The sequence below is a fragment of the Phocoena sinus genome, chromosome X (assembly GCF_008692025.1).
Source record: "Phocoena sinus isolate mPhoSin1 chromosome X, mPhoSin1.pri, whole genome shotgun sequence".
Lineage (NCBI taxonomy): Eukaryota > Metazoa > Chordata > Mammalia > Artiodactyla > Phocoenidae > Phocoena > Phocoena sinus.
The window spans coordinates 110144506-110167321 of NC_045784.1; the positions used below are offsets into that span (position 1 = coordinate 110144506).

A 22816-nucleotide genomic window follows, 5' to 3' on the forward strand; every position below is an offset into this window, starting at 1 on the left:
ATCCTGGGCTGGATTAATGGCTAGTTGTTTAATTTTTTGTCTCTGTTGTGAGTAAAGTTTTGGTTTTCTAGCTGTGTGTTATTAGTATGCAAGTTATATCTTGGGATCTTGTTGACTTACTTTATTACAGCTAGTACATTTAGATTATTTCTTGCAGTTTTTCCAGACCTACAGTCATGTAATCTGGCAGAATCTATATTGGGCAGTGCTTGATAGAATGGACGTTATAGCTAGACTGCTTAAATTTGCCTCCCAGCTCAACCACTTTCTAACTATAACAATGGAAAATTTATGTAACATCCCTCTGCCTCAGTTTCCTCCTCTATAAAATGGGAATAACAATGGTACCTACTTAAGAGGATTAATGAGGTAAGACATGCGAAGAGCACAGTAGGGTAGATTTCTTTCCTCTGGGTGTATGTTGATTATTTTGGCTTCTGAGATAGGTTCTCACCAATATGTCTTATCCTGCTCCTGTCTTAAAGGGGAATGACTTTGGGGCATTTCCTTTATGTACAAAATTTGTTCTTCATCTTAGAATAGATTCTAAATTTTATTGAGGCAATCATGACTTGACTTTATCCACTTTGAAATTTTAAAATAATAATGAATAATAATAGTATGTGTTCCTCAAAAAGCAGCTAGTACGTGCCAGAGACTGTACTAGGCAATTTACACCCATCTCATTTACTCCTCACAGCAGTGCTTTGAGTTAAATATTTCTCATTTAACAGATGAGCAAGTGGAGAACCAGTGAGTTTAAATAAACTTCTTTAAGAGCATGCAGTTAGAAGGAGAGCTGAGATTCAAGTCTCTTAAGCCTGTTTAATTCCCAAAATTATAGATGTTCTTTCTCCTACCCCCACAATGCCTGCAGAGTGCCAGAGAACTTACTGACTAGATATACCTTCAGATACTACTTTTTTCTTTTTTTTCTTTCTTTCTTTTTTTTTTTTTTTTGCAGTACGCAGGCCTCTCACCGCTGCGGCCTCTCCCGTTGCGGAGCACAGGCTCCGGACGCGCAGGCTCAGCGGTCATGGCTCACGGGCCCAGCCGCTCCACAGCATGTGGGATCTTCCCGGACCGGGGCACGAACCCATGTCCCCTGCATCGGCAGGTGGACTCTCAACCACTGTGCCACCAGGGAAGCCCAGATACTACTTTTAACCCACCTAATTTCTAGCTTGTGCTTGTGGACTGCCCTGTTTTCTTCATTTGAGTTCTCTTAATCCATTTTTAAAAGGATGTCTTTCCCCCAGACACTAACCTTTTTGGTTTCATCAGCTATGCTTAGCTTTTCTGTTTGTATTTCTTTTCAGAACCTCAGAATATTTGTAATACTCCATACATATTAATTCAGAGCTCCCAGCAGGATATTTACAATTTTTCCATGCTTTCTGTATATTTTTGTGTATCTTTAATAAAAGTCTACCTTTCTAGTTTTTAATACTTTTTAAATCACACAGGAATTAAAATGTGTTTTCTCTTTAAAATAAAAATAGAAGTAAGCAAAATTCATAGATAAGGCTGAAGGTCTTCAGTGCCTCTTCTATCCCCCACTCCCACTTTTGCGCTAAACCCCACTCCCTAGCCCGGCCAACTACCCTTATGAATTTGTTTCTTTCTAGACCAGCACTGTCCAATAGATTCTCTGTGATGATGGAAATGTTCTAGATCTGCCCTGTCCCATCCAGTAGCTGTTACCTGCAGGCAGCTATTGATCACTTGAAGTGTGACTGAGAGAAATGAACTTCCAATTTTATTTAATTTGAAGTAATTTAAATTTAAATGTCCTTATGTGGCTACTGGCTATAATATTGGATAGCACAGTTCTAGACCTTTTCTGTTTACCCATACACAATATGGTGGTGTTTTGTTTGTTGGTGTGTATATATCATAAATGGTCTCATACTGTATGTGTTGGTCTGCAACTTTTTTTTTAATTCAGTGGTGTATCTTGGAGAGCTATCCGTGTTATTACATAAAGATCTAGCTCATTGTACATATTTCTTAATTCCTAATTTTATTGGTAATTTCCTTTTCTAAAGTGGATGTATCAAGTGGTGACATTCTGTGGTAACATTTTCCCCTTCATTATCCTTACTGAGCATTAAGGGTTATGATCATGATAACCCACTGAGAAGAGCTTTGATTTTATTGGGTAACCACCCCATACTTTGGACTCTTGGGCACACTATGATTAGAGGCTTTAAGAACCACATTGTATTTCTTACCACCATTCACATCAGTGACTGTTAACAAAGGGACCAAGTACTCAGGGGCCAATTAATTTCAGAAGACTTGCTGTGGGCTGGCTGAGATTAAGCTGAGATGGTGTTCCCAGCCCTGCACTTGGTAATGGGATCTGTTGCATTGGTTCTTAGACTTTGGTGGACATCGGAATTGCCTAAAGAGCTTCAAAAGCGTGGACCCCGCCCCCTGGAGATTGCTATCAGTGAGCTGAGGCATTTGTGTTTTTAAGACCTACCCCCGCCTCAAAAAAAGTTGGTCCTGTCACACATCCAGTACTTTGGAAAGGGTCTTATGCTAGAGGTCCAGATATCACCTCTGCTATTAACTGTGGCAGTGAGCAACTTAGTTGATCTTTTTGTACCTTGATATTCTCAACTGTGAGAAGAATAATCCTTGCTTTGGTAGCCTCACAGGTTGTTGTGAAAATAAGATGACATATGTAAAATACTTTTTGAAATAAAAAGTTGCAAAGGGACTTACCTGGTGGTCCAGTGGTTAATAGGCCACGCCTCCAATGCAGGGGCGCGGGTTCGATCCCTGGTCGGGGAACTAAGATCCCACATGCTGTGTGGTACGGCCAAAATAAATAAATAAATATTTTTTAAAGTTGCAAAATGTTGAAAAAGAATTTAAAAAGTATAAAATTCCTCTTGATGTAACACTGTAGTAGGCACCCTGGTGACGCTAGTGATTGCTTACTCCTAAGTTCTCTAATCATTATGGTTCAGATATGTAAAAACCTCCACAGTCTTTGAGACTCAGCTTTGATGTTCTTATTTTCAACACTTTCTTTACAGCCTCTACTGCATACATCAGTCTTTCTTTAAAAATTGAGTTTGTGAAGTTTTCTATTCTAAAAAGAAACTGGGGCCTTAATAAGTGAAAATGGTATGTTAATTATGTTTGTTTTGGGCATCGATTTGTATAAAGTTTTAATAGTAAAAAAAAAAGCACAGTTGTGTCGGGAAGCCGAAAGTGCTGTGTCAGATGGGAGTTTTTTCAATCTATTAGGCAAGATGATTTGTTTATCGTCATGCTTTTACTCTGATCTGGGACATTTTGTATCGGCCGTTTTCTAAAATGGCCATAGGGTCTATTTACTAACATACTTTTATCATCATATAATCTGAGCATTGATATTATATTAGTATTATGATTCTTGGCATTGTGCATAACAGCTAATAGAGTTAAATGCTTTAGTCATTTTTTCTGCTGTTTTAGCACTTTATGATCATTATTAGAAAATGTGATAGGTATGTTTTGACACTATCAGTTTGTATAGTGCAGGAAATAAGTTTTAGCACAATCGTCACATTTTCTCCACCACCAAATTACTTAACAATGGAGCAAGAAAATATTCTTCCCAAATATTTATTATTGCCAAGCTTCGTAGCACAGAGGTTTAACTTTTCCAAGAAGTTAACCAATTAACCTTACCTTTACCTTACGGTGTGTGATCCCATAATTTATGTTTGTTTTAGTGGCCTTTTTAAAGATCGTTAGACTCTTAGAGATATATAAGTTGAGAGTACATAAGACTAAAATAAGGATCTGTCTGTTTTTCTCAGGTAAAAGTTGTGGATGGAGCGAGATTTCAGAAAGTGTTTGAGGATGTTGTTTGCACCACAGTTTATTTGAAATGGTTGCTATAATGACCGGTTTTAAACTGTTAGGTAATCTTAAAGGAAGATGAGCTACACGCATGTAAGACTGAAAAGAGGGTTCATTTTCTTTCAGGTGAAGGTTGTGGATGAACGGAGGTACCGGAAAGTGTTTGAAGATATTGTACGCATCATGGACAGAATGGAAAATGACTTCCTTCCTTCCTTAGAACTCAGCCGGAGGGAGGTGAGGAAGCACACACGGCTGCCCATCTACTGCCCATCGTGGTCGCACAGGGGAAACCATGTAACTAGGAGAAGGCAACACTGCAAAGTCATGAAGACTGTGTGAGCTGAAGGCAGACTGCCTCCACTTTGGTCCCAGCACTGCCATCTAGTAGACGTGTGGCCGGGGGCGAGCGTCTTACCCTCTCAGAGCCACAGTTTCCTTTTTTGGGTATAGAGGAGGTTGTGAGGATTACCCGAGTTAATACGTGCAAAGCCCTTAAAACAGCGCCGGGCACAAAGTAAGCCCTCAGATGTCAGCTGCTCTTATTTAATATTTCAGAGTTGCTGGCCAATTCATATCTCAGGAACCAGGACCTGGTCATGGGATGCATGCCCTGACCCCAGGTGGGGTTATACTCTTAGGATCCCAGGAACAATCAGAGTAGCCTAGAGAAGTAGCAAGAGCTGCCTGGCTCCTCCTCTGCTGTTGTGAGAGGGGACAGTGGGTAGCTGGCTCGCTTGGCGAGTGCATCCAGCAGTTAATAATGGTTAATAATGACCTCATTCTTTATTCATATTCTCTATGGAATAATCCAACTGACTTTCTTCCCCTACTAGTGATGCATGTTTGTGTCTGTCTGTTATTCCCCAGTTTGTGTTTGAGAATGTGAAGTTTCGGCAACTACAAAAGGAGAAGTTCCAGATCAGCAACAATGGACAGGTTCCCTGCCATTTTTCTTTCATCCCTAAGCTTAATGACAGCCAGTACTGCAAGCCATGGCTTCGGGCTGAACCTTGTGAGGGCTACTTGGAGCCAAGTGAGTTTTCCCTTTACCATTGTCTCTGCTCGCGATGTACCATCCCCTCATGACTGCCATCCCCTCCCTTTGATTAACTTCTTGTTTTCTAACCATACGTCTCTCACCTCCACTGTCGTTGTATTGGGGCTCCTCCCTCTTTCGTGTGTCCCATCTCTCCTTCATCACTTAATGATTTTTTTAGAGGGCACTTCTTCTGTTGGTTCTCATCCCCTTTTTGCTTTTCCACTGGAAGTTTCTGTTATCATGTACCATCTCTTACATTTCAGATGAGACTGTGGACATTTCCCTTGATGTGTATGTCAGCAAAGACTCTGTGACCATCCTGAACTCAGGGGAAGATAAGATTGAAGATATTCTTGTCCTTCACCTGGATCGAGGCAAAGATTACTTCTTGACCATCAGTGGAAATTACTTCCCAAGTTGTTTTGGTACATCCTTAGAGGCTTTGTGCCGAATGAAAAGACCAATCCGAGAAGTTCCTGTTACCAAACTCATAGACTTGGTAAGAGGCATCCTAAGACATGCATCTCCTTTAGATAGAATTTTCGCAGTGCTTAACTGATGTCCTCCTTCTCTCTGTGCTTCCTCTTTTGTCAGGGCTGGCAGGGGAAGTGGGGGGTGGATGGCAAGTGATAAATAAGAATAAGAATGTCACTTTAACACAACTTTCATTGGATTAAGCCTAAAAGGAAAGAGGAGAAGGTAATATGTAATTGGCTCTTGTCAGGAATATGAGATAATACGAAGTTCACTGAATTAGATTAAAGCCTCCCTTCTCAAAGATTTATAACTTTGAGATTTAAAGATATGCTTACTTGTTATGCTCTTCATACTTTCAAGTCATTTTTGTATAAATTAGCATGTATGTGAGGTCCAGTAACGGGGTGGGGGGGTGTGGTATTATCCTCATTAAATATATGAGAAAACTGAGGCACAGAGATAATAACTTGCCCAAAGTGGAATAAATTAGTGACAAATCTGTCGCCCAGATTTTCTGACTTCCAGTCCAGAGCCCCTCACTATATCATCATATCTAATCCAAGTCAGACTCAGCTGCTTGTTGGAGCCCAGGCCATAAGTGAACCTCAGAGTACCTGCCTCAGAACCCCCAGGGGTCCTTACACAAGTGCAGGCCCCTCCCCCCGCTCACCTCTGGCAACGGAATCAGAATCTCAGGGTGCAAGACCTGGAGATCTGCATTTTATCAGCATCCTGGATGATTATAATATGCACTGAAGTTTGATACAAGTTTAATGTGACTCACTCAAGAAAAGAAAGGAGGAGGATTTCTCTTCTCCGACACCAAGCTGTAATATCAATGTCCTTATGGAGGAAATGCTTATTATCTTCAGGAACGAAAATTAATTTAGTAACAAGTTCATTCTGTTAAGAACCTTTCTTCTAAGTGAAAATATTGTTGGATTTGTGTGCAGACCTCTTTGGGCTATGAAAGTATACTCTTGGTCTTTTACCAAAGAAAATTAGATGGCGTGACAGCCCTATGTTATCATTACCATTAGTATTCACATTGATCCTTTTGGCCTAGCCGAAGCAGTGATTGTATCATCTAGCGGGGAGGGCTAGACCGGCGGGCAGGCTGCTGGCTTGTCAGAGTGTGATCTGTTCTGTTGCCATGGAATTGTTTTAGCGATGACTCAGATGGCAGATTAAAACCCTTGAGTTCAGTCCCAGCATTCTTTCTTGGAATTATGCTTGTTTCCCTAGAGCCCTCATGACTGAGTGTATTAGCCCTGGTTGAGAGACAACCATTTGTTTTTCAGAAATTCATATCCTGACATTCTGTTATTTTTCATGATACTTAATTTTTCTTCTACCACCATATTCCTACCTTTTGAATGTATTATTTCACCTTTTAGAATATGTTCTAAATGAAGTAGTCTCCCTTTCTTTTCCCTACCCCTTGCCTCCATCCCAGACACCATTTCCCAGCTTTCTTTTTCCCAACTTTTATTATGAAAATGGCAAATGTGCAGAAGAATTGAAAGAACAGTACAGTGAACAACACCCACATGCCTTATACACATATACTGACATATACTTTTCTTTTTTGCTATACCATTTGAAATTAAGTGGTGATGTGTCACTTCACCAGTGAATACTTTGGCCTGCCTCTCTTAAGAAAAAGAACAACTTCTATATCCGCACAGTGCCATTATGACACCTAAGAAAACTAGCTACTCGGTATTCAGATTTCTCCAGTTGTCCCAATAATTTCTTTCATAGCTTTTGTAAAGCCAAGATCCGATCTGGGTTCATGCAGTACATTTGGTGAGGTCTCTGCAGTCTCTTTTAGAGTAGAACAGTTCTTTCCATTTTTCTTTAATGACTTTGCCTTTTAAGAGTCCAGGGCAATTGTCCAGTCAGGGGTCTGACATTTCTTAAATTTGTCTGATTGTTTCCTCTTGGTAATTTTTAAACCTGTCTTTTTGTACTCCCTCCTCCCACCTTATTTCCTATAAACTGGAACTATTTGGTCAGAGTTGGCAGACGCATTATACTACCCTTTACTGCAATTGTCCCATATTAATTAAAGTGACAAGAAGGAGACTCAGCCAGCATTAAAAATGTTTATTTTATTTAAAATATTATCAAGTAATTCAACCACATTTGACCATGAATAGGAAGTAGTCAAAATCTTTAGTGGAGTTAATGGCTCTATAGGAAGCCTTTTTTCTTCTTGTGCACACATGATTCAAAGTTTTAAAAAATAGAACCCAGATCATTTTTCATTACAAAATTGCTGAGTTCTTCTTAAATTGTATGTGTGTGGTCACCATTTATTCTGTTAAAGCGTTTATTTTGTAGGATTTAGGGTTCTGATTCTTTTCACAGCCTGTTGCATTTAATAAATTCCTGGATCTCATTGATGAGGAAATTATCCATATTAGTGTGGGGCGGTAAACAAGGAATCTAAGATTATCTGTACCCCATTTGTAATACCTTCCCACTGTGTTTTGGCTTGATTTTGACCTTCTGAAATGCTTTCTTAGGTTTGTTTATTCATGCTTGTTCCAAGACCCAAGATGATATTTCAAATCCCGTGAGACAAGACTATTAATAATGATACCTGTTGTCCTTTTTTGTATTATTTACTCTAAAATTTGAGTGAAACCGAAAATGAGTTCAGTGCCTGTGTTGACTTTCCCTGTACTGTTTTCACAAAGACTCTTGTGCCACATGCTCTTCCCCCCAAATGCAGAATAAAGTAACTGGCATGAGTCCTTTTCATTCTTCCTGATAGTGACTTTGCCGCTACTAGAACTGTTGGGATTAGCACAGGTGGCAAACAGAGGAGAATCTGTTTGTAATTATCTTTATTCTTTTCCAGAATTAAGATAGATTTTTCTGGTTTATTAATTAGCATATTAAGTAGCATATAATCGTCAGTATTTATTCATTATACATCGGATGCAAAATATTATGGAGTTTATGTGGGTTCTTATAATTTAAGAAAGTTTACTTGTATGCACAGTACGGCTAAATTCTAAATCGAGGTTAGTAGGGAGTTTGGTTACAGATAATCTAAACATTAACTACCTTTATTGGCTCATGTCCAGTGTGTTTAGTAAGTCAATATTTTGGAAAGTCACTTAGAATGAGAGTTGTGGAGCTTGTAATTTGTATCAACAATAGATTCCTTTCCTGTGCTGTTTACTGAAGCCCTTATATGCTATAAAAGCTTATTGATTGACCAGCTAATCTCTGTGAAAATCAGTCTCAGATTCAGCCTGTTTTGGTGTGTGAAGCTGGTTAAGTAGGGTGGGAGCAGTGGATAGAGAGTCTTTTTTTTAATATTTACATGTTATTACTCTGTTTTATGTTTTTGGTTTTTGTTTTTTTTTGTTGTTTTTTTTTTTTTTTTTTGCGGTACATGGGCCTCTCACTGTTGTGGCCTCTCCCATTGCGGAGCACAGGCTCCGGACGCGCAGGCTCAGTGGCCATGGCTCACGGGCCCAGCTGCTCCGCGGCATGTGGGATCTTCCCGGACCGGGGCACGAACCCGTATCCCCTGCATCGGCAGGCAGACTCTTAACCACTGCGCCACCAGGGAAGCCCAGTTTTATGTTATTTTTTAAACTTATTTTATTATATTTTATTTTTGGCTGCATTGGGTCTTCATTGCTGCACACGGGCTTTCTCTAGTTGTGGTGACCGGGGGCTACTCTTCGTTGCAGTGCACAGGCTTCTCACTGCAGTGGCTTCTCTTGTGGAGCACGGGCTCTAGGCGTGTGGGCTTCAGTAGTCGCGGTGCATGGACTCAGTAGTTGCGGCGTGCGGGCTGTAGGGTGCGCAGGCTTCAGTAGTTGTGGCGCGCAGGCCCAGTAGTTGTGGCTCGTGAGCTTTAGAGCGCAGGCTCTGTAGTTGTGGCACATGGGCTTAGTTGCTCCGTGGCATATAGGATCTTCCTGGACCAGGGATCGAACCTGTGTCCCCTGCGTTGGCAGGTGTATTCTTAACCACTGCGCCACCAGGAAAGTCCCTTTTTTTCTTTTTAAATTAACACTTTTGCTCTTTTTTTTTTTTTAGTATTTATTATTTATTTATTTATTTTGGCTGCACCGGGTCTTAGTTGTGGCACGTGGGATCTTCACTTGCGGCATGTGGGCTTCTTAGTTGTGGCATGCAGGCGGGATCTAATTCCCTGTCCAGGGATCGAACCTAGGCCCCCTGCATTGGGGGTGTGGAGTCTTACCCACTGGACCACCAGGGAAGTCCCGGGGGATAGAGAGTCTTAAAGCCAACAGATGAGTTTATACTGGAGCCAGAGGGCATCTAGATCCACCGGAAGTCTTTAATGAGTTGTATGTGGCTGTAAATGGACATATTTGGAGGAACATTCTGGTTTGCATGTAGACTGGACTAGTAGAGAGGAGGCCAGGCTTGAACCCACCAGTTAAAGGTTTGGCTTGTAAATACAGAGGTGAAAAAAGTTGAGGGTTGGGGGAATCAGCTGTATTTGCTTGGGGACATGTCTATTAGGAGAACAATATCAAAAATTTGAAATAACACGAATAACAACTTGGTGATTAATTTGTTCCCAGTGATCTCTCCAAGTAGGTGTTTACTTTGTCTTACTGATCTAACAACCCATTTCTTATCCTGTTAAGTGTATGGTTTGTGTTTCTTTTTATATTTCACATGAATGAATCCTTTCTAGAACTTCAGTATCCATTCAGTTTTCTGCTTTTTATTTTTAAATTTGAATCTGCCTCTAAATGACTCGTTTTACATGATTTTAGCTGCATTTACTACTGGGAAAATTCCTCTAAGGGTGAATGCTGGGATGAAGAATGATTTGCAGTGCATTTGTAGTATGCCAGTGTTGCCCCGCTGGGGACTCCTGAACGCTTTTCCCTTTTTTAATGTGATCAACACGTAGCCTTTTGCAGAAAGTGGGCAAGTCAGTTGAACTAAGTGATTAGCAGCAACCTTAGGACTCCCTTAAGAGAGTGTTCTTTATTAGTGGGAGCTAAGTGGTGTTTCTATTTTCAGAGTTGAACCTAGACTTGAAATAAATATAATTTACACCTACTTTATGCCTGAAGTCAGAGAAATAAATTCTCAGTGTAAATCTGCTGCCCCTCCACCAGTATCAAAGTCCTTTTGATTTCAGAGTTTTCTCTTGTATCCATTCATTTTTTAAAATAATTTTTTATTATATTATTTTTAATTGTATTTATTTTATTTTTGTCTGCGTTGGGTCTTCGTTGCTGCACGTGGGCTTCCTCTAGTTGCAGCAAGCAGGGGGCTACTCTTCATTGCAGTGCACGAGCTTCTCATTGCGGTGGCTTCTCTTGCAGCGGAGCATAGGCCCTAGGCATGCAGGCTTCAGTAGTTGTGGCTCGCAGGCTCTAGAGTGCAGGCTCAGTAGTTGTGGTGCACAACTTAGTTGAGGGCTTAGTTGCTCTGCGGCATGTGGGATCTTCCTGGACCAGGGCTCGAACCCGTGTCTCTCCTGCATTGGCAGGCAGATTCTTAACCACTGCACCACCAGGGAAGCCCCATTCATTTTTTAAAAAAATATTATGTTCCCATTATTAGTTGAGGTGCTTGCTCTCTCCTGCTTGACCTACCTCGATAGCCTTTTAACGATTCCCTTCACCTCTATTTCTCTAGCCTTCTCTTTTCCCTCTTCAGGGCTGTCAGACTGATCTTTCTGTAATACAGCTTTGGGGCCTATCGCTTCCTTGCTTAAAGTTAGGCATGCGGCTCCCCCATGCCTGCTGAATACGATCCAAATTGCTTTACCTGTCATTCAAGGTCCAGCAAAGTCTGACTTCAACACACCTTTTTAGGTTTATTTCCTACTATTTTTCTCATTATACCTTCCTGCTCCCCACGAACCAGATGACTAACTCTTCCCTAATCTCACCTTGTGATTTACCTTCTCTGCAACTTTGTTTATTTCTGTCCCGTCCCACTTGTAATGTCCCCACCCCATTTCTGCCATTTTAACTCCTGTGAATCTTTCAAGGGCTAGTTAGGTTACATCACCATTGTGAAAAAGTCCCCTGACAGCCCCAGTTGAAAGCCATCTCTCTTTCCTTTGAACCCCTGGTCTTTTGTTTGTTTGTTTTAACCATTTATTGAGAACTCATATTGGTGAATTACAGTAGTGCCAGGCCATAAATTCTGGGAATCCTTACCCCAATTCAGTTGTAAACCCGAGTCAGGGACCGTGTCTTTCCCCTCACTGTAGCCTCACTTTTCATACCCGCCCTACCCCTCAAAGACATTTAGCTCAATGCCTTGCACTGGTAGGTAGTCAATGCCCGAAGAAAACCTTTTGGAGGGCTTGGTTTGACAGGTTAGTATATAAAAACTCTCCTGGTTTTACTCATCATATCATGTGGCACATATTCATAGGAGGGAAAATAGAGAAGTCTGTCAGACAAGCAGAGTCTCTCTTTGTTAATAAGTAGTTCTAAATTTTAAAAAAGGTTATGCTCCAGAATTTAGTTAAATTAGATGTTTGGCACTCGGAATTAACTTCCACATTAAGAAGTGTTATAATTACAATACTATGAATATTGTATACTTTTTAAAGCACTGTTACTCTGATTATTTTTATTTCATTCTATATATGGTATTTAAAAGTCTAGGTAAACCTATAAGAGCATGTTTAATTCATAATGTACCTAATAATACTAAAAACCCTACCTAGCATATATAACAGTCATTTGGGACAAATACATTCAGCATTACTACTTGGAGTATCAGGGAACACATATTTCCCTACCTCCAACCTCCTGCACATCTGTGAAGGTAAGATCAGGATTTTTCCTTTTACTCTCAGACCGAGACGTGGGATTTATATCCAAGTTCTTGGCAGCCCATGGCGGGGTTGGAAGTTGCTGGGGGGTGCAGGGAACTTTGAGAGACCAGGCCTGCTGCTGGCATACTGTGTCACCACTGCCCCACACCCCCTGTGTTTTAGACTGCTTCCGTGTCCCTGTGAGGTAAGTGTTATTATCCCTGTTACGGAGATGAAGAAACTGGGGCTCTATGAAGTTTACTAACTTGCCTGCAGTCTGTACAAAATAATAAGAGGTAGCATGAAGATTTGTACCCAGGACTGTCTGACACCCATGCCTGTACTCTTTCCACTAACCCTGCTGCCTTATAACTGTCTTTAGCCTGCTGGGAGTAGAATACATTCTCCAAGCTTTCCCCTGCCTGTCTGTCTAAGAAGCAGTCAGTTTATCCTTTTCAAGTTATCTAAGGGAGCATAGTGGTAATGACTGTGGAGTCAGTCAGACCTGAGTTCTAATCCTGATTCTGCCAGTTAATACCTAATAGTGTGACTGTGGGCAAATGATTTAATCTCCCAGAGCCTCAGTTTCCTCATCTGTAAAACGGGAATAATAGCTACTTTGTGCATATGTGCAGACTAAATGACATTGTATAAGAGCCCATTGCAGTTACTGCTACATGGCAGATGCCTCCTAAGTGGTGGCAGTAGTTACTGTCGCTGTTGTCATTGTTACATTGTAATAATAGCACAAAAGACAGAGGCGATTAAAAAAGTACCTTTTTCCCTCTCGCCTGCTTCTCTTTTTTCTCTTATACTGCATAGGAAAACCCAGTAGGAGATAATGATGGATCTTATGGTCCACAAAGGTCTGAAATGAAATGAATTTGCATTTCAGAGGGACTTCCATATTTGAGGACTTTAGGGGCCCTTGAGGAGGGGAGAGGGTACCGGGCGATGGAAAGGAGTGTGAGATACTGCTTGGGAGGCTAGCAATGGTGGTGAGAGGCATGGCAGTGGAGAGGAGAGAAGCTTACCATCTCCTGAATGGCCGCTGTCGGGCTCACAGCCAAATTCTTCCACTGAAGTGGCGTCAGGGTGAGCGAGGTGCCACACAGCATAGCGGCAGGGCCTGCCTCCAGGCAGCACAGGAAAAGGAAATATCAGTGGGTGTCTGGCTGGCTCAGCTGGCAGCTGCCAAAAGACACAAAAGTCTAGGACTGGACATGTATGTTTCTTGACCGATAGTCTCAATATACTGCACAAAATTTGAATACGCATGATAGAGAACTTTGCATATGAGAATGTGTTCCATTTTCAACAATCATGATTTATTTGAAGAATTTAAAATGTATCTAGTGAGGTAGTGCATTCTAATAATACTGATCTGTTTCTAATTCTGTAAATTAATTCTAATCATTTTCTATCTGTCAATGACTTTCTTTTCCTGCTCTGCTCTCAGGAAGAAGACAGCTTCCTAGAAAAGGTAATGCAATCCATTGGCGGTTATGTGTTTCCCTGTGCTTGATTAACATTTAGCCATGGTCCCTGGAATTTATCCCGAGGCTTTCCCATATCAGACACCTCTGACTCCATGAGAATCCCCCAAAGTCCTGCCAGCTGTCTTTAAGTGTGTCTGAAGTACAGGAAAGATATTTATTTTACTGCACCAGTCAAGTCATTGAGACCCAGTACATAAAAGCAATAGGACTCAAGGTTTCAGATTTGTATTTTTGAAATAAGAAGTAACTAAAGAGCTGTCTTGAGGTATGTGAAAGCTTGTGAGATGGAGGAGGGTACCGTTTGCCATTTTCCATTTCCAATGATAGTAAAAGCAGAAATGAATTTCTGTTGCATTAAGCGTGATTTGGGGGAAGTGATAATAGTGATTAATTACTGAAAGAATACACAGGTACGATCAAGAAACAGATCATAGACTAGAATCCTAGAGGTGAATGAGATCATAAGGGATCGTCTGGTAGAGCTGCCTGCCTTCAGACAGGGTAAGGTGTCTTCTCCATTTCTAATAGACAACCAAGGCCCAAGAAGGTTAAAAACCTCGCTGAAGTTATACTGCTCCTGACATCAGGGGTATGGGGCAGAGGGAACTAGAACCTGGGTCTTCTGAATACCCAGTGAAGGAACCGAGTGAACGCTCCTTCTGCGGTGCTTTGCCACCTCCCCATCTTCAAGCTGGAGGGTGCCTGGCTCCACACAGGGCCATCCGGTAGAGAAACGTGGGCTTGAAAAACATTCTTAAAGTACTTTCACACAGTGTCTAATGTGACCTCCCCATCTGGTGGAGTTTAATGCAGTTTGTTGGTGGAGATGGTGTACTGTTTTTGTGCTTCAGTTAATAGCACTAACGTTACAGAGTGTGAGCTTATCAGGCACTAAATGTGTCCCATTGAAAGAAGAAGACAAAGCATGCCTGGTTTCCCTTTGAAAATTAGAGTTCAGGATAATTTGTGGACTTTTTGAAAAAAGTATTGTTTCTTGTGCATAATCTTTCTCGAGACTTCAGAGATACAAGTATGACATTTCATATTATCACACATGAATTTGAAAATGGATAATGGATGGTGTATATAACCTACTGGCATTTTATTAACCTTTTGAAACCACTAAGGATTGAGATGGCTCTACTTCCCAGCCCTTCCCTGTTAATAGCAGGCCATGTGTCTTTTCATCTTGAACAGTGCCTTGTGTTGCCTTAATGCCTTAGTACAGGAAGAGTGCTAATTGGATGTCAGATTTTTTTTAAAATACATGAATCAGTGCTGAATAATTTATATATGGTAACTTTGAAGGTGTCTGCTAAGGAATCTGTACGTGTGTTGCACTTGGTCCAGAAAATGAGCAGAGTGCATTATGGACAGTGTTTTGGCTCAGATATCATCTAGATGCCTGGATTTAATACTTGCAACTGGAAAGAAGTTAGTGGGTGAGCCACTGATAGAAGGTCTGGCAACTGTAGGAAACGTGAATATCAAATGATAGATTCCCAGGGAAAGAAAGAAAGGAAGCGAAACGAATGTGAAGAAGATAGATTTTAAATGATAACCAACTGTCATGCTGCCTTCTCTTCCTTATTCCCTTAGAAAGGCGCACAGTGGCTTTAAAAGGTCACCAGTGTGTATTGAAGAACAGAACGTCAAGAAGAACCCTCTGCTCTGTTCTAGTGCACACACTATCTGGAAGTAATGAAATGCTTCTCTTCTTTCCCTTAAAGTGACATGGCTAAATAAGGGTTGTGGATCAAATTTACAGCATTTCCTAAATTTGAACATATATATGACCTTAAGCCGGAGGTGTAGAAGGGGGAAGATGCCAAAAGTTGGTCACCATTTTCTCCACTAGATTTTTTATGAAGGCTGCCTTCAGATGCCTTTTAAGCTATTTCAGATATCTTTTCGGTATAATTTATATTTGACTATATAAACATAAGATAATTGAATTTATTCCCCATTTTCAAGTTCAGATTTAGTTACTGATCTAATTTAGGTCACTTCTGGGTTTTCCTCTGAGATTCTTTCAGGAGAATCTAACATAGGGTAGAAAGTTAGGTGAAAGGAGTCAAAGCCCCAAGAATTCTTTGCTGAGCTACTACTATAAAGAATAACTTCTGGGGGCTTCCCTGGTGGCGCAGTGGTTGAGAGTCCGCCTGCCGATGCAGAGGACATGGGTTCGTGCCCCGGTCGGGGAAGATCCCACGTGCCGCGGAGTGGCTGGGCCCGTGAGCCATGGCCGCTGAGCCTGCGCGTCCGGAGCCTGTGCTCCGCAGCGGGAGAGGCCACAGCAGTGAGAGGCCCGCGTACCGCAAAAAAAAAAAAAAAAAAAAAAAAAAAGAATAACTTCTGGACTCAGAGCCTAGACTTTTCATGGTATTTCTGGCTCTTGGTATGCTGTATTCAGTTTACTATTTTTGTATCTTAAGACTTTGAGTTTTAGTGCCTTAAGATTAGACCTTCTGGGCTTCCCTGGTGGCGCAGTGGTTGAGAGTCCGCCTGCCGATGCAGGGGACACGGGTTCGTGCCCCGGTCCGGGAAGATCCCACATGCCGCGTAGCGGCTGGGCCCGTGAGCCATGACCGCTGAGCCTGCGCGTCCGGAGCCTGTGCTCCGCAACGGGAGAGGCCGCAGCGGTGAGAGGCCCGCGTACTGCAAAAAAAAAAAAATTAGACCTTCTATCAAGCCTGAAATATTCATATATGTAGGTCTAATGTGAATTGTCTTTCATTCCTGAGGACCAGAGAACGTCATTTAAATCAACAATGCAAGCTGTGATATTTGTGGTAAGACCTGAAAGAAGAATAAGTTAAAAGTCAACAACAACAACAACAAAAAGTCAACAAAAACCTAAGTAGATGCTGCTGTCTCAAAGCGCTCTGTTGACAGTTGTAATGTAATGGTCCATGAGTCTCCGGTGGTGTGTGGGCTCTACCGTGACTGTATTGCTGGTTCTCAGTGTCACCCTTGAAAGGATTTACAGCACACAATGCATGCACGTGATAAACATAATAAACCCAAGTGGAATGCTTAACGGTTAAGTGAAGCATCTAGAAAAGGAGATCATTTAACTGTGGGAATCCGTATCAAGTGCCTTCTGGCCAGGAGTGTCCCAGTGAGAAAAAATGAAAAGTCTTAAGAGGTGAAGATCAGATCATACCCACATAAGCAGAATTTGAGGGAGATTGTTACACATAGAAATTTTCATTGAGACCCTTTTGATTCTCACCCCTTTTTATCTATTAGGAGAAATCCCTGCTGCAGATGGTTCCCTTGGATGAAGGTGCCAGTGAGAAACCTCTTAAGGTCCCCAAGGAGATCTGGCTCCTGGTAGATCACTTATTCAGACACGCCTGTCACCAGGTGAGTGAGAGTGGGCCTGCCCTGCAACTTTGGAAGGTGTGTGAGTCCAGTGGGAAATGATAATACCTCACGTCAGTATATACAGTGCTTTTAACTTTCCCAAGCCACCTCCACAGAGCAGCACCGTCATATCAGATTGCCTGGGCAGATGGAAGTGTCCCCGTTTACAGATGTGAGAGCTGAAGCATGCAAGCTAGGTGATTTACCTAAGACCACGGCATAAGAGTAATGGCGGAGCAGGGCCGAACTCCTCCCCTGTCTCCTGGCTACACATGCTTTCCCCTGGACTGCTGAGCACCTGAATCTGTAACGCCTGTTTTAGCTGTCATGGAAGCATTGCAGATTTCAAAGTCCAAAGCAAACTTCAAGCCCATTTCTTTAATTTGGTCCTCACTTTTCAATCCTATCTAAAATACCTGCCACCCCTAACCCATTCTTCCAAAAAAGAAAATGGGATTAAATTGAAAGATAATGTTGTCTTACCTATGGAAAAGTGAAGAACTTGAAGGCAGGGTTTGGTATGGACATGCCCTTTTACTCCTACCCTAGCATTCTGTGTATTGGTATTTGAATGTGGTTCCATGTTTGGATTCTGCCTTCTACTTGTCAGGAGGCTAGAAGTGGGAACACCTGGTCTCCCCATGGAGTCCTCTAGTCCCCTGCCATATCAGGTACAGGCTGAAACCTCTGAAGATAATTTTCTAGTTTGAAATAAAATTTCAGACGGATTATAGAGATGATAAAGGGAAAAGGGGCCATTGTCACACCTTTTATATATTAGGAACATATTCGTGTTCCTAATCACGAATATGCACCTCACCCTGCCCTTTGCTTCCTGCTGCTCCCCTGATCCCTGCGTGATCGTCAGAACCTTAGTGCTGATCATTTTGCTGTGTTCCATTCATTGTGACCTCTTTGGTAGGAGGACCTGTTCCAAACCCCTGGAATGCAGGAGGAGTTACAGCAGATCATTGATTGTCTGGATACCAGCATTCCCAAGACAATCCGTATCCTTTTCGACAAAGGCTTGGGAAGCTGGATGTGTACTTGCCCAAACTCTTCTTCCCACCTACATTTGATTTTTTTTTCCATCTTTATTTTCTTTGTAGCTGTCTTTTATTATAAGGTAATCATTGACTATACAGTTAATTCCTCTCAGGAACTTTCGACCTCTCTCCTTATCAGACTCTTACTAAAAGGAATCAAGGGTTAGATAATGGCGACTTTTAATTAGCATGGGACATAGGACCCACAGCCATGGGGCTGTTCTGCTTTAAGCCAATGATCACTCCTGTCACCAGGACAGGGAGGAGGATGGGAAACGGTGGTGACTAGTTTCCAGTGTGAACTGTCATTCTACAGGCCACATTCCCTTGACTTTCAAGTTGGGCCAAACCTCCCAAGAGTCTTTGATCAATTCTGTAACAACTCAGCTGCAGCATACCTGGACCAATAAAATATCAAACCCCAATTAGGATAAGGGTGCTCTGAATAAGAGGAAGGAAACCATCCCTGAGGGAGCTTGAGGAAGGGAGAAAATCGGGTCTAAGTGTGGCCTTTTCCTTGGAGCCTCTTTCCCTTGACGGGAGCCAATCCAGCTGGCAGTAATCACTCAGTGGCTGAGGCACTGCTCATTTTCCTGGAAGCCCTGCCAGAGCCTGTCATCTGTTATGAGCTCTATCAGCGATGCCTGGACTCCGCTCAGGATCCCCGGATCTGCCGACAGGTGAATTTTATTGCTCTGAGAGTGTGTTTGAGGCATGTTCCCCCACAGAGAAATCATTGATTTTTACCAAACCAGCTGGGCATCCAGCTATGGATAGGATGGGTCTGGATCTGTTGTTCATGGCAGGGCACCAGCATTGAGAGTTGGGACCCTTAAATTTTAGGTTGTGTTATTTCCTATTATATTTGCCACCCTTTTCCAGTTGACCTATTGAGTAGGGTGGATACCTCTACTCTGGGGTAAGATTAGTGAAACAGATCGTACATGGGATTCTGGATGACATGCCCAGGAAGGGTGGGTGACACTTGTGAGCCTTTCTTTTTGTCTTCTTGGTGTTTGTTTTTAATCTTGAAATGATTTTGATGCACAATAGCTGAGAATACCTCTGAATCAGACTAGTGAGTATCGGGAGGTGCTGCCACCCATGCTCAATGGCATTGCAGAGAAAACCACAGCCACCTGCCTAGGGAGATGGGAAAAGACCAGGCTAACACCCGTCTGCTCCTGAGGCAGGGCGTGCATGCGAATGTGTGATAACTGCGTGACCTGCTTATTGAGTGGACAGGGGCCAAACAGGATGAGCATTCTGCCTCAGGAGTTATCATTTGACAGGTACTATATTGGTCATGAGTAAATAAAGGAGGAGTCCTGTAAGGGTTGGATTATAAACTACTTTTATGGCAGCTGTGAGCTCTTCTTACTCCCTTCTTCCACCTGTTATCCTCACTGCCCACCCCCTTTTTTAAAAAACAGGTGATTTCCCAGCTTCCAGGATGCCATAGAAATGTTTTTCGTTACTTGATGGCATTCCTTCGAGAACTGTTAAAATTCACTGAGTACAACAACGTCAGCGCCAACATGATCGGTAAGAGCACTTCCTAAGAATGGCCACACGGGGGCGTTGGTCAGGACGGTCCGTGTACGGTGCACACGTGTATTCCCTCCCTAGTGTCCAGGCCTGCGGCAGTCACTTCCTCCCACTGACCTCATCCCCTGGCCCCCCCAGACCCCATCCCTGAGGCTTTGCTTAGGTTGTGTCTGACCAAGGGTTTTCCCCTTTTCTTTCTCTTGCCCTCTAGCTACTCTCTTCACTAGCCTCCTCCTAAGGCCTCCACCCAACCTTATGGCAAGACAGACTCCAAGTGACCGCCAGCGTGCTACCCAGTTCCTTCTGAGTTTTCTGCTTGGGAGTGATGAAGACTAATAATAAACCTTTTCCTCTTACTACTCTACGAGATTCTAGAGGCGGAAGATCTTGGGCACCAAGTATTTCAGAATGATTTGAAAAGATATGCCACAGGAAGGGTCTGTTGCAGAATTTTGAGGCTGTTGGCATGAAAAAGTTCTGTTTCTAGTGCGAAAGGAAGCGAGTTTCCTAATCCCTCCCTTACCATACCCTACGCAGCAAGATACTTTTAGACTTATATTGCCAAGCCAAAGTTACCATATTTTGGTGTTTTTCTGTTCTCTCTTTGTAAGGCAAAGAAATCTGTATTTACACTCCTTTACCTGGGGATGTGTTTGTTGCCCTCCTGCCCAGCTGTCGTGATTGTCCTTAGCACCTGAGGCCTAAACTCTGAGATGTTCCCATTCTAGGCCTACAAGCACTACTTGCTGTAGCTCAGACTTGTCTGTAGTCCTTCGTCTAAAGCACTTTGGCCCCACCCCCTCCCCGTATCACCCCCTTTGCTCCCTACTCTGCTAATACTATCATGTCAAAAGAAGTCTGGGTGAAGCTTAGTGACTCCTTGGGTGTCTCCAAAAGTGAGTTAACCATCTCCATGTGGTTGTTACATGCATTTGTGCATCTCTACTACAATGGCATCTGTACATTTCTCTAACATTGGCCTATTATGGATCTGCAATGGGTGGAACCATATTCTCTTGTCTCAGACCACACTAAGTAGCAGAATGTTAGGGACTGTTAGAGATGACATCTCATTGATGTGAGAGAATCACAGTCAGAGTGGAAGCACTTTGAGTGTTTCAAGAGTGAGAATATTCATGCTCAACAGGTCCTGCTTCCTACCATCCATTTTGGTTCTTATTCAAATTTTACATGTGAACCAATCCAGGGTGTCTGTGGGGCCCATCCCCCACTTAGAAATCCACCTCCAGAGCAACACTTGTACCACAGTCAAAAAGAGAGGCTGCACCTCAAGTGGGCCTCTCTGTAGAAACTGCTCCTTCCCCCAGCAGGGGCATTGAGGATAACCCTTAGAACCCCCCTCTCCGGTCTTCTGAAGTACCAGGGGCAGATGTCACCCACTCCCTCATCAGGACTGATTCTGGGCTCTACAACCAGCTGCCCTTAGCTCCCAGTCACCTTCTCCAGTGCTGTGTAAAAGAGACTGTGCAGTAGGATGAACCAAGCACCTTCTCTCCCGCCCAAGACAACCTTCTGAGCTTGTCATTTACTCAAGCTCCTGCGGGGCAGCCCTTTTTTAAAAAAACTAATCTGTGTTGGTTGGCAAACCAGCCACCAGCCACTGACTGTAAAACTGCCTGATGCAGTTAGCTTCCTCCTGGTTTTCTTTCATTAAAACCACCCTGAGTTGACTCATTGTCACATGTTCACATGAAATCCCAGGAGCCTCATGTATAGGCTCTGTGTGTGGTCTTGGGCATTGACTCTTCTAGAGCATCAAAGGAGAGAGCTGCGGAAGCACCGCCATGAGTGGTTCTCCAATTCCCCCATGTCTTATGTGTTGAGTCCTTTGGGGGAAGAAAAGGTATGTATCCTGTGATATTCTGGCTAAAGCCTCTCCTGATTGGGAATTACAGAAGTAGGAGTCAAGTTATTGGTTGCCAAATAGCTGCAGATCTGTTAGGCCAGGGGCTGGGTGTTGAACTTAGTTAATGGCAGACTGAGCAGAAGAACAGTGTTGTCATCTCCACTAGTCCAGAAAGGGATCGCTGGAGAGGCAGATGATAGAAGCAGGGGCAGGGTCATAACACAAAGGGAAATGCCTGTCCTAGACACATTTCCCAGTCTCCTGCCACCTGGGGCCTTCAGGTGGTCAGGGATGTGGTTAGTGGGGCTGTGTGCGGCATCCGGCTCACTCTCCAGAAGGCAGATGCGCTCAGTTGCTTTACTGCCTCAACCTTCCTTCCAGCTCTGGTCCTGGGATGTACACAGGGTTGAGGGTCTTAGACAATCTCTAGGGAGGGGGGACAAGAAATAGAGCAGACATAAGAAATCTGCTTCCCTGCTGTGCCTACTCCAGCCCCACCCTCTAACTCCTGAGTACCTCTCATGTACTATTTCCTAGCGCCTCTGAAGTAAGGAGTTTAGATCCAGCTGGTAGGGAAGGACTCTGAATCTATCGTTTTTAGGGAAGAAGCAGTTCAACCCCACGTGGTGATGTTGCTATTAGTCTCCCTTTCACTGTTTCCTGATTCTTATTCTGTAATTGTTTGTTGTATTTCCCCCAAATGTCTTGGTCACTAGGCAAAGCTGCTAGTGGGATTCTGTATTTCATGTCATCTTTTTTATTATAATTTATTGCAAATTTTTTTTCTGAATAAATATATGTTGTGTGAAAAACCAAAGTGTGATCTTAGGAAGAACTGAGGAGGGAGGCTTATGTCACTGGGTCCCACTTGACTGCGCTGCAGTCCCCACCGCTACGCCTGGACTGTCATTTCCTGTCTTACAGGGAAATATGGTAAGAATTCTCAGCATATTTGCCCTTGGAGAGGAGAAGAAGCCACATATTTTCAGAGGTTAATAAAGCAGTCACAGTGCTTTCAGAGGCCAGCCAAGGATTCTTGTTTTGACCCTAGGGATTCAGGCAACAAAATAACACTGTTAGGAGAAAAGATGTTGATTCTTAATATGCCCATAAATGTCACACTGGGTCAGATCCATGATCGCGCCAGCCCCAGGAATCTGACAAACTTCGCTGTCCACATTTTGGGAGAACCCAGTTGGCCTTGGCAACATAGCCTCAGTAGTGTAGACATGCCTCCCAAAGAGCCCGTTTTCACGTAATTCATTTTGCAACTTTTGAAAAATCAGTTTTGAACTTATATTACCTCTT

At 42.7% G+C, this 22816-nt stretch overlaps 1 protein-coding gene across 2 annotated transcripts in view; it reads left to right on the forward strand.

The window, feature by feature from the left end:
* The window catches only part of OCRL (OCRL inositol polyphosphate-5-phosphatase), a 57205-nt gene extending 34885 nt beyond the window's left edge, over positions 1-22320 (forward strand). Inside the window, exons 16-24 of one of the 2 annotated variants that reach the window (XM_032620314.1) lie at positions 3991-4101; positions 4735-4900; positions 5170-5405; positions 13639-13662; positions 16931-17047; positions 17970-18054; positions 18646-18773; positions 19527-19638; positions 19853-22320. In XM_032620314.1, the coding sequence (XP_032476205.1) occupies positions 3991-4101; positions 4735-4900; positions 5170-5405; positions 13639-13662; positions 16931-17047; positions 17970-18054; positions 18646-18773; positions 19527-19638; positions 19853-19977 (1104 nt within the window). In that variant the 3' untranslated portion in view covers positions 19978-22320. The remainder of the gene's footprint in view (positions 1-3990; positions 4102-4734; positions 4901-5169; positions 5406-13638; positions 13663-16930; positions 17048-17969; positions 18055-18645; positions 18774-19526; positions 19639-19852) is intronic. The other variant, XM_032620315.1, reaches the window with a different exon arrangement.
* Positions 22321-22816: the final 496 nt, after the last annotated feature.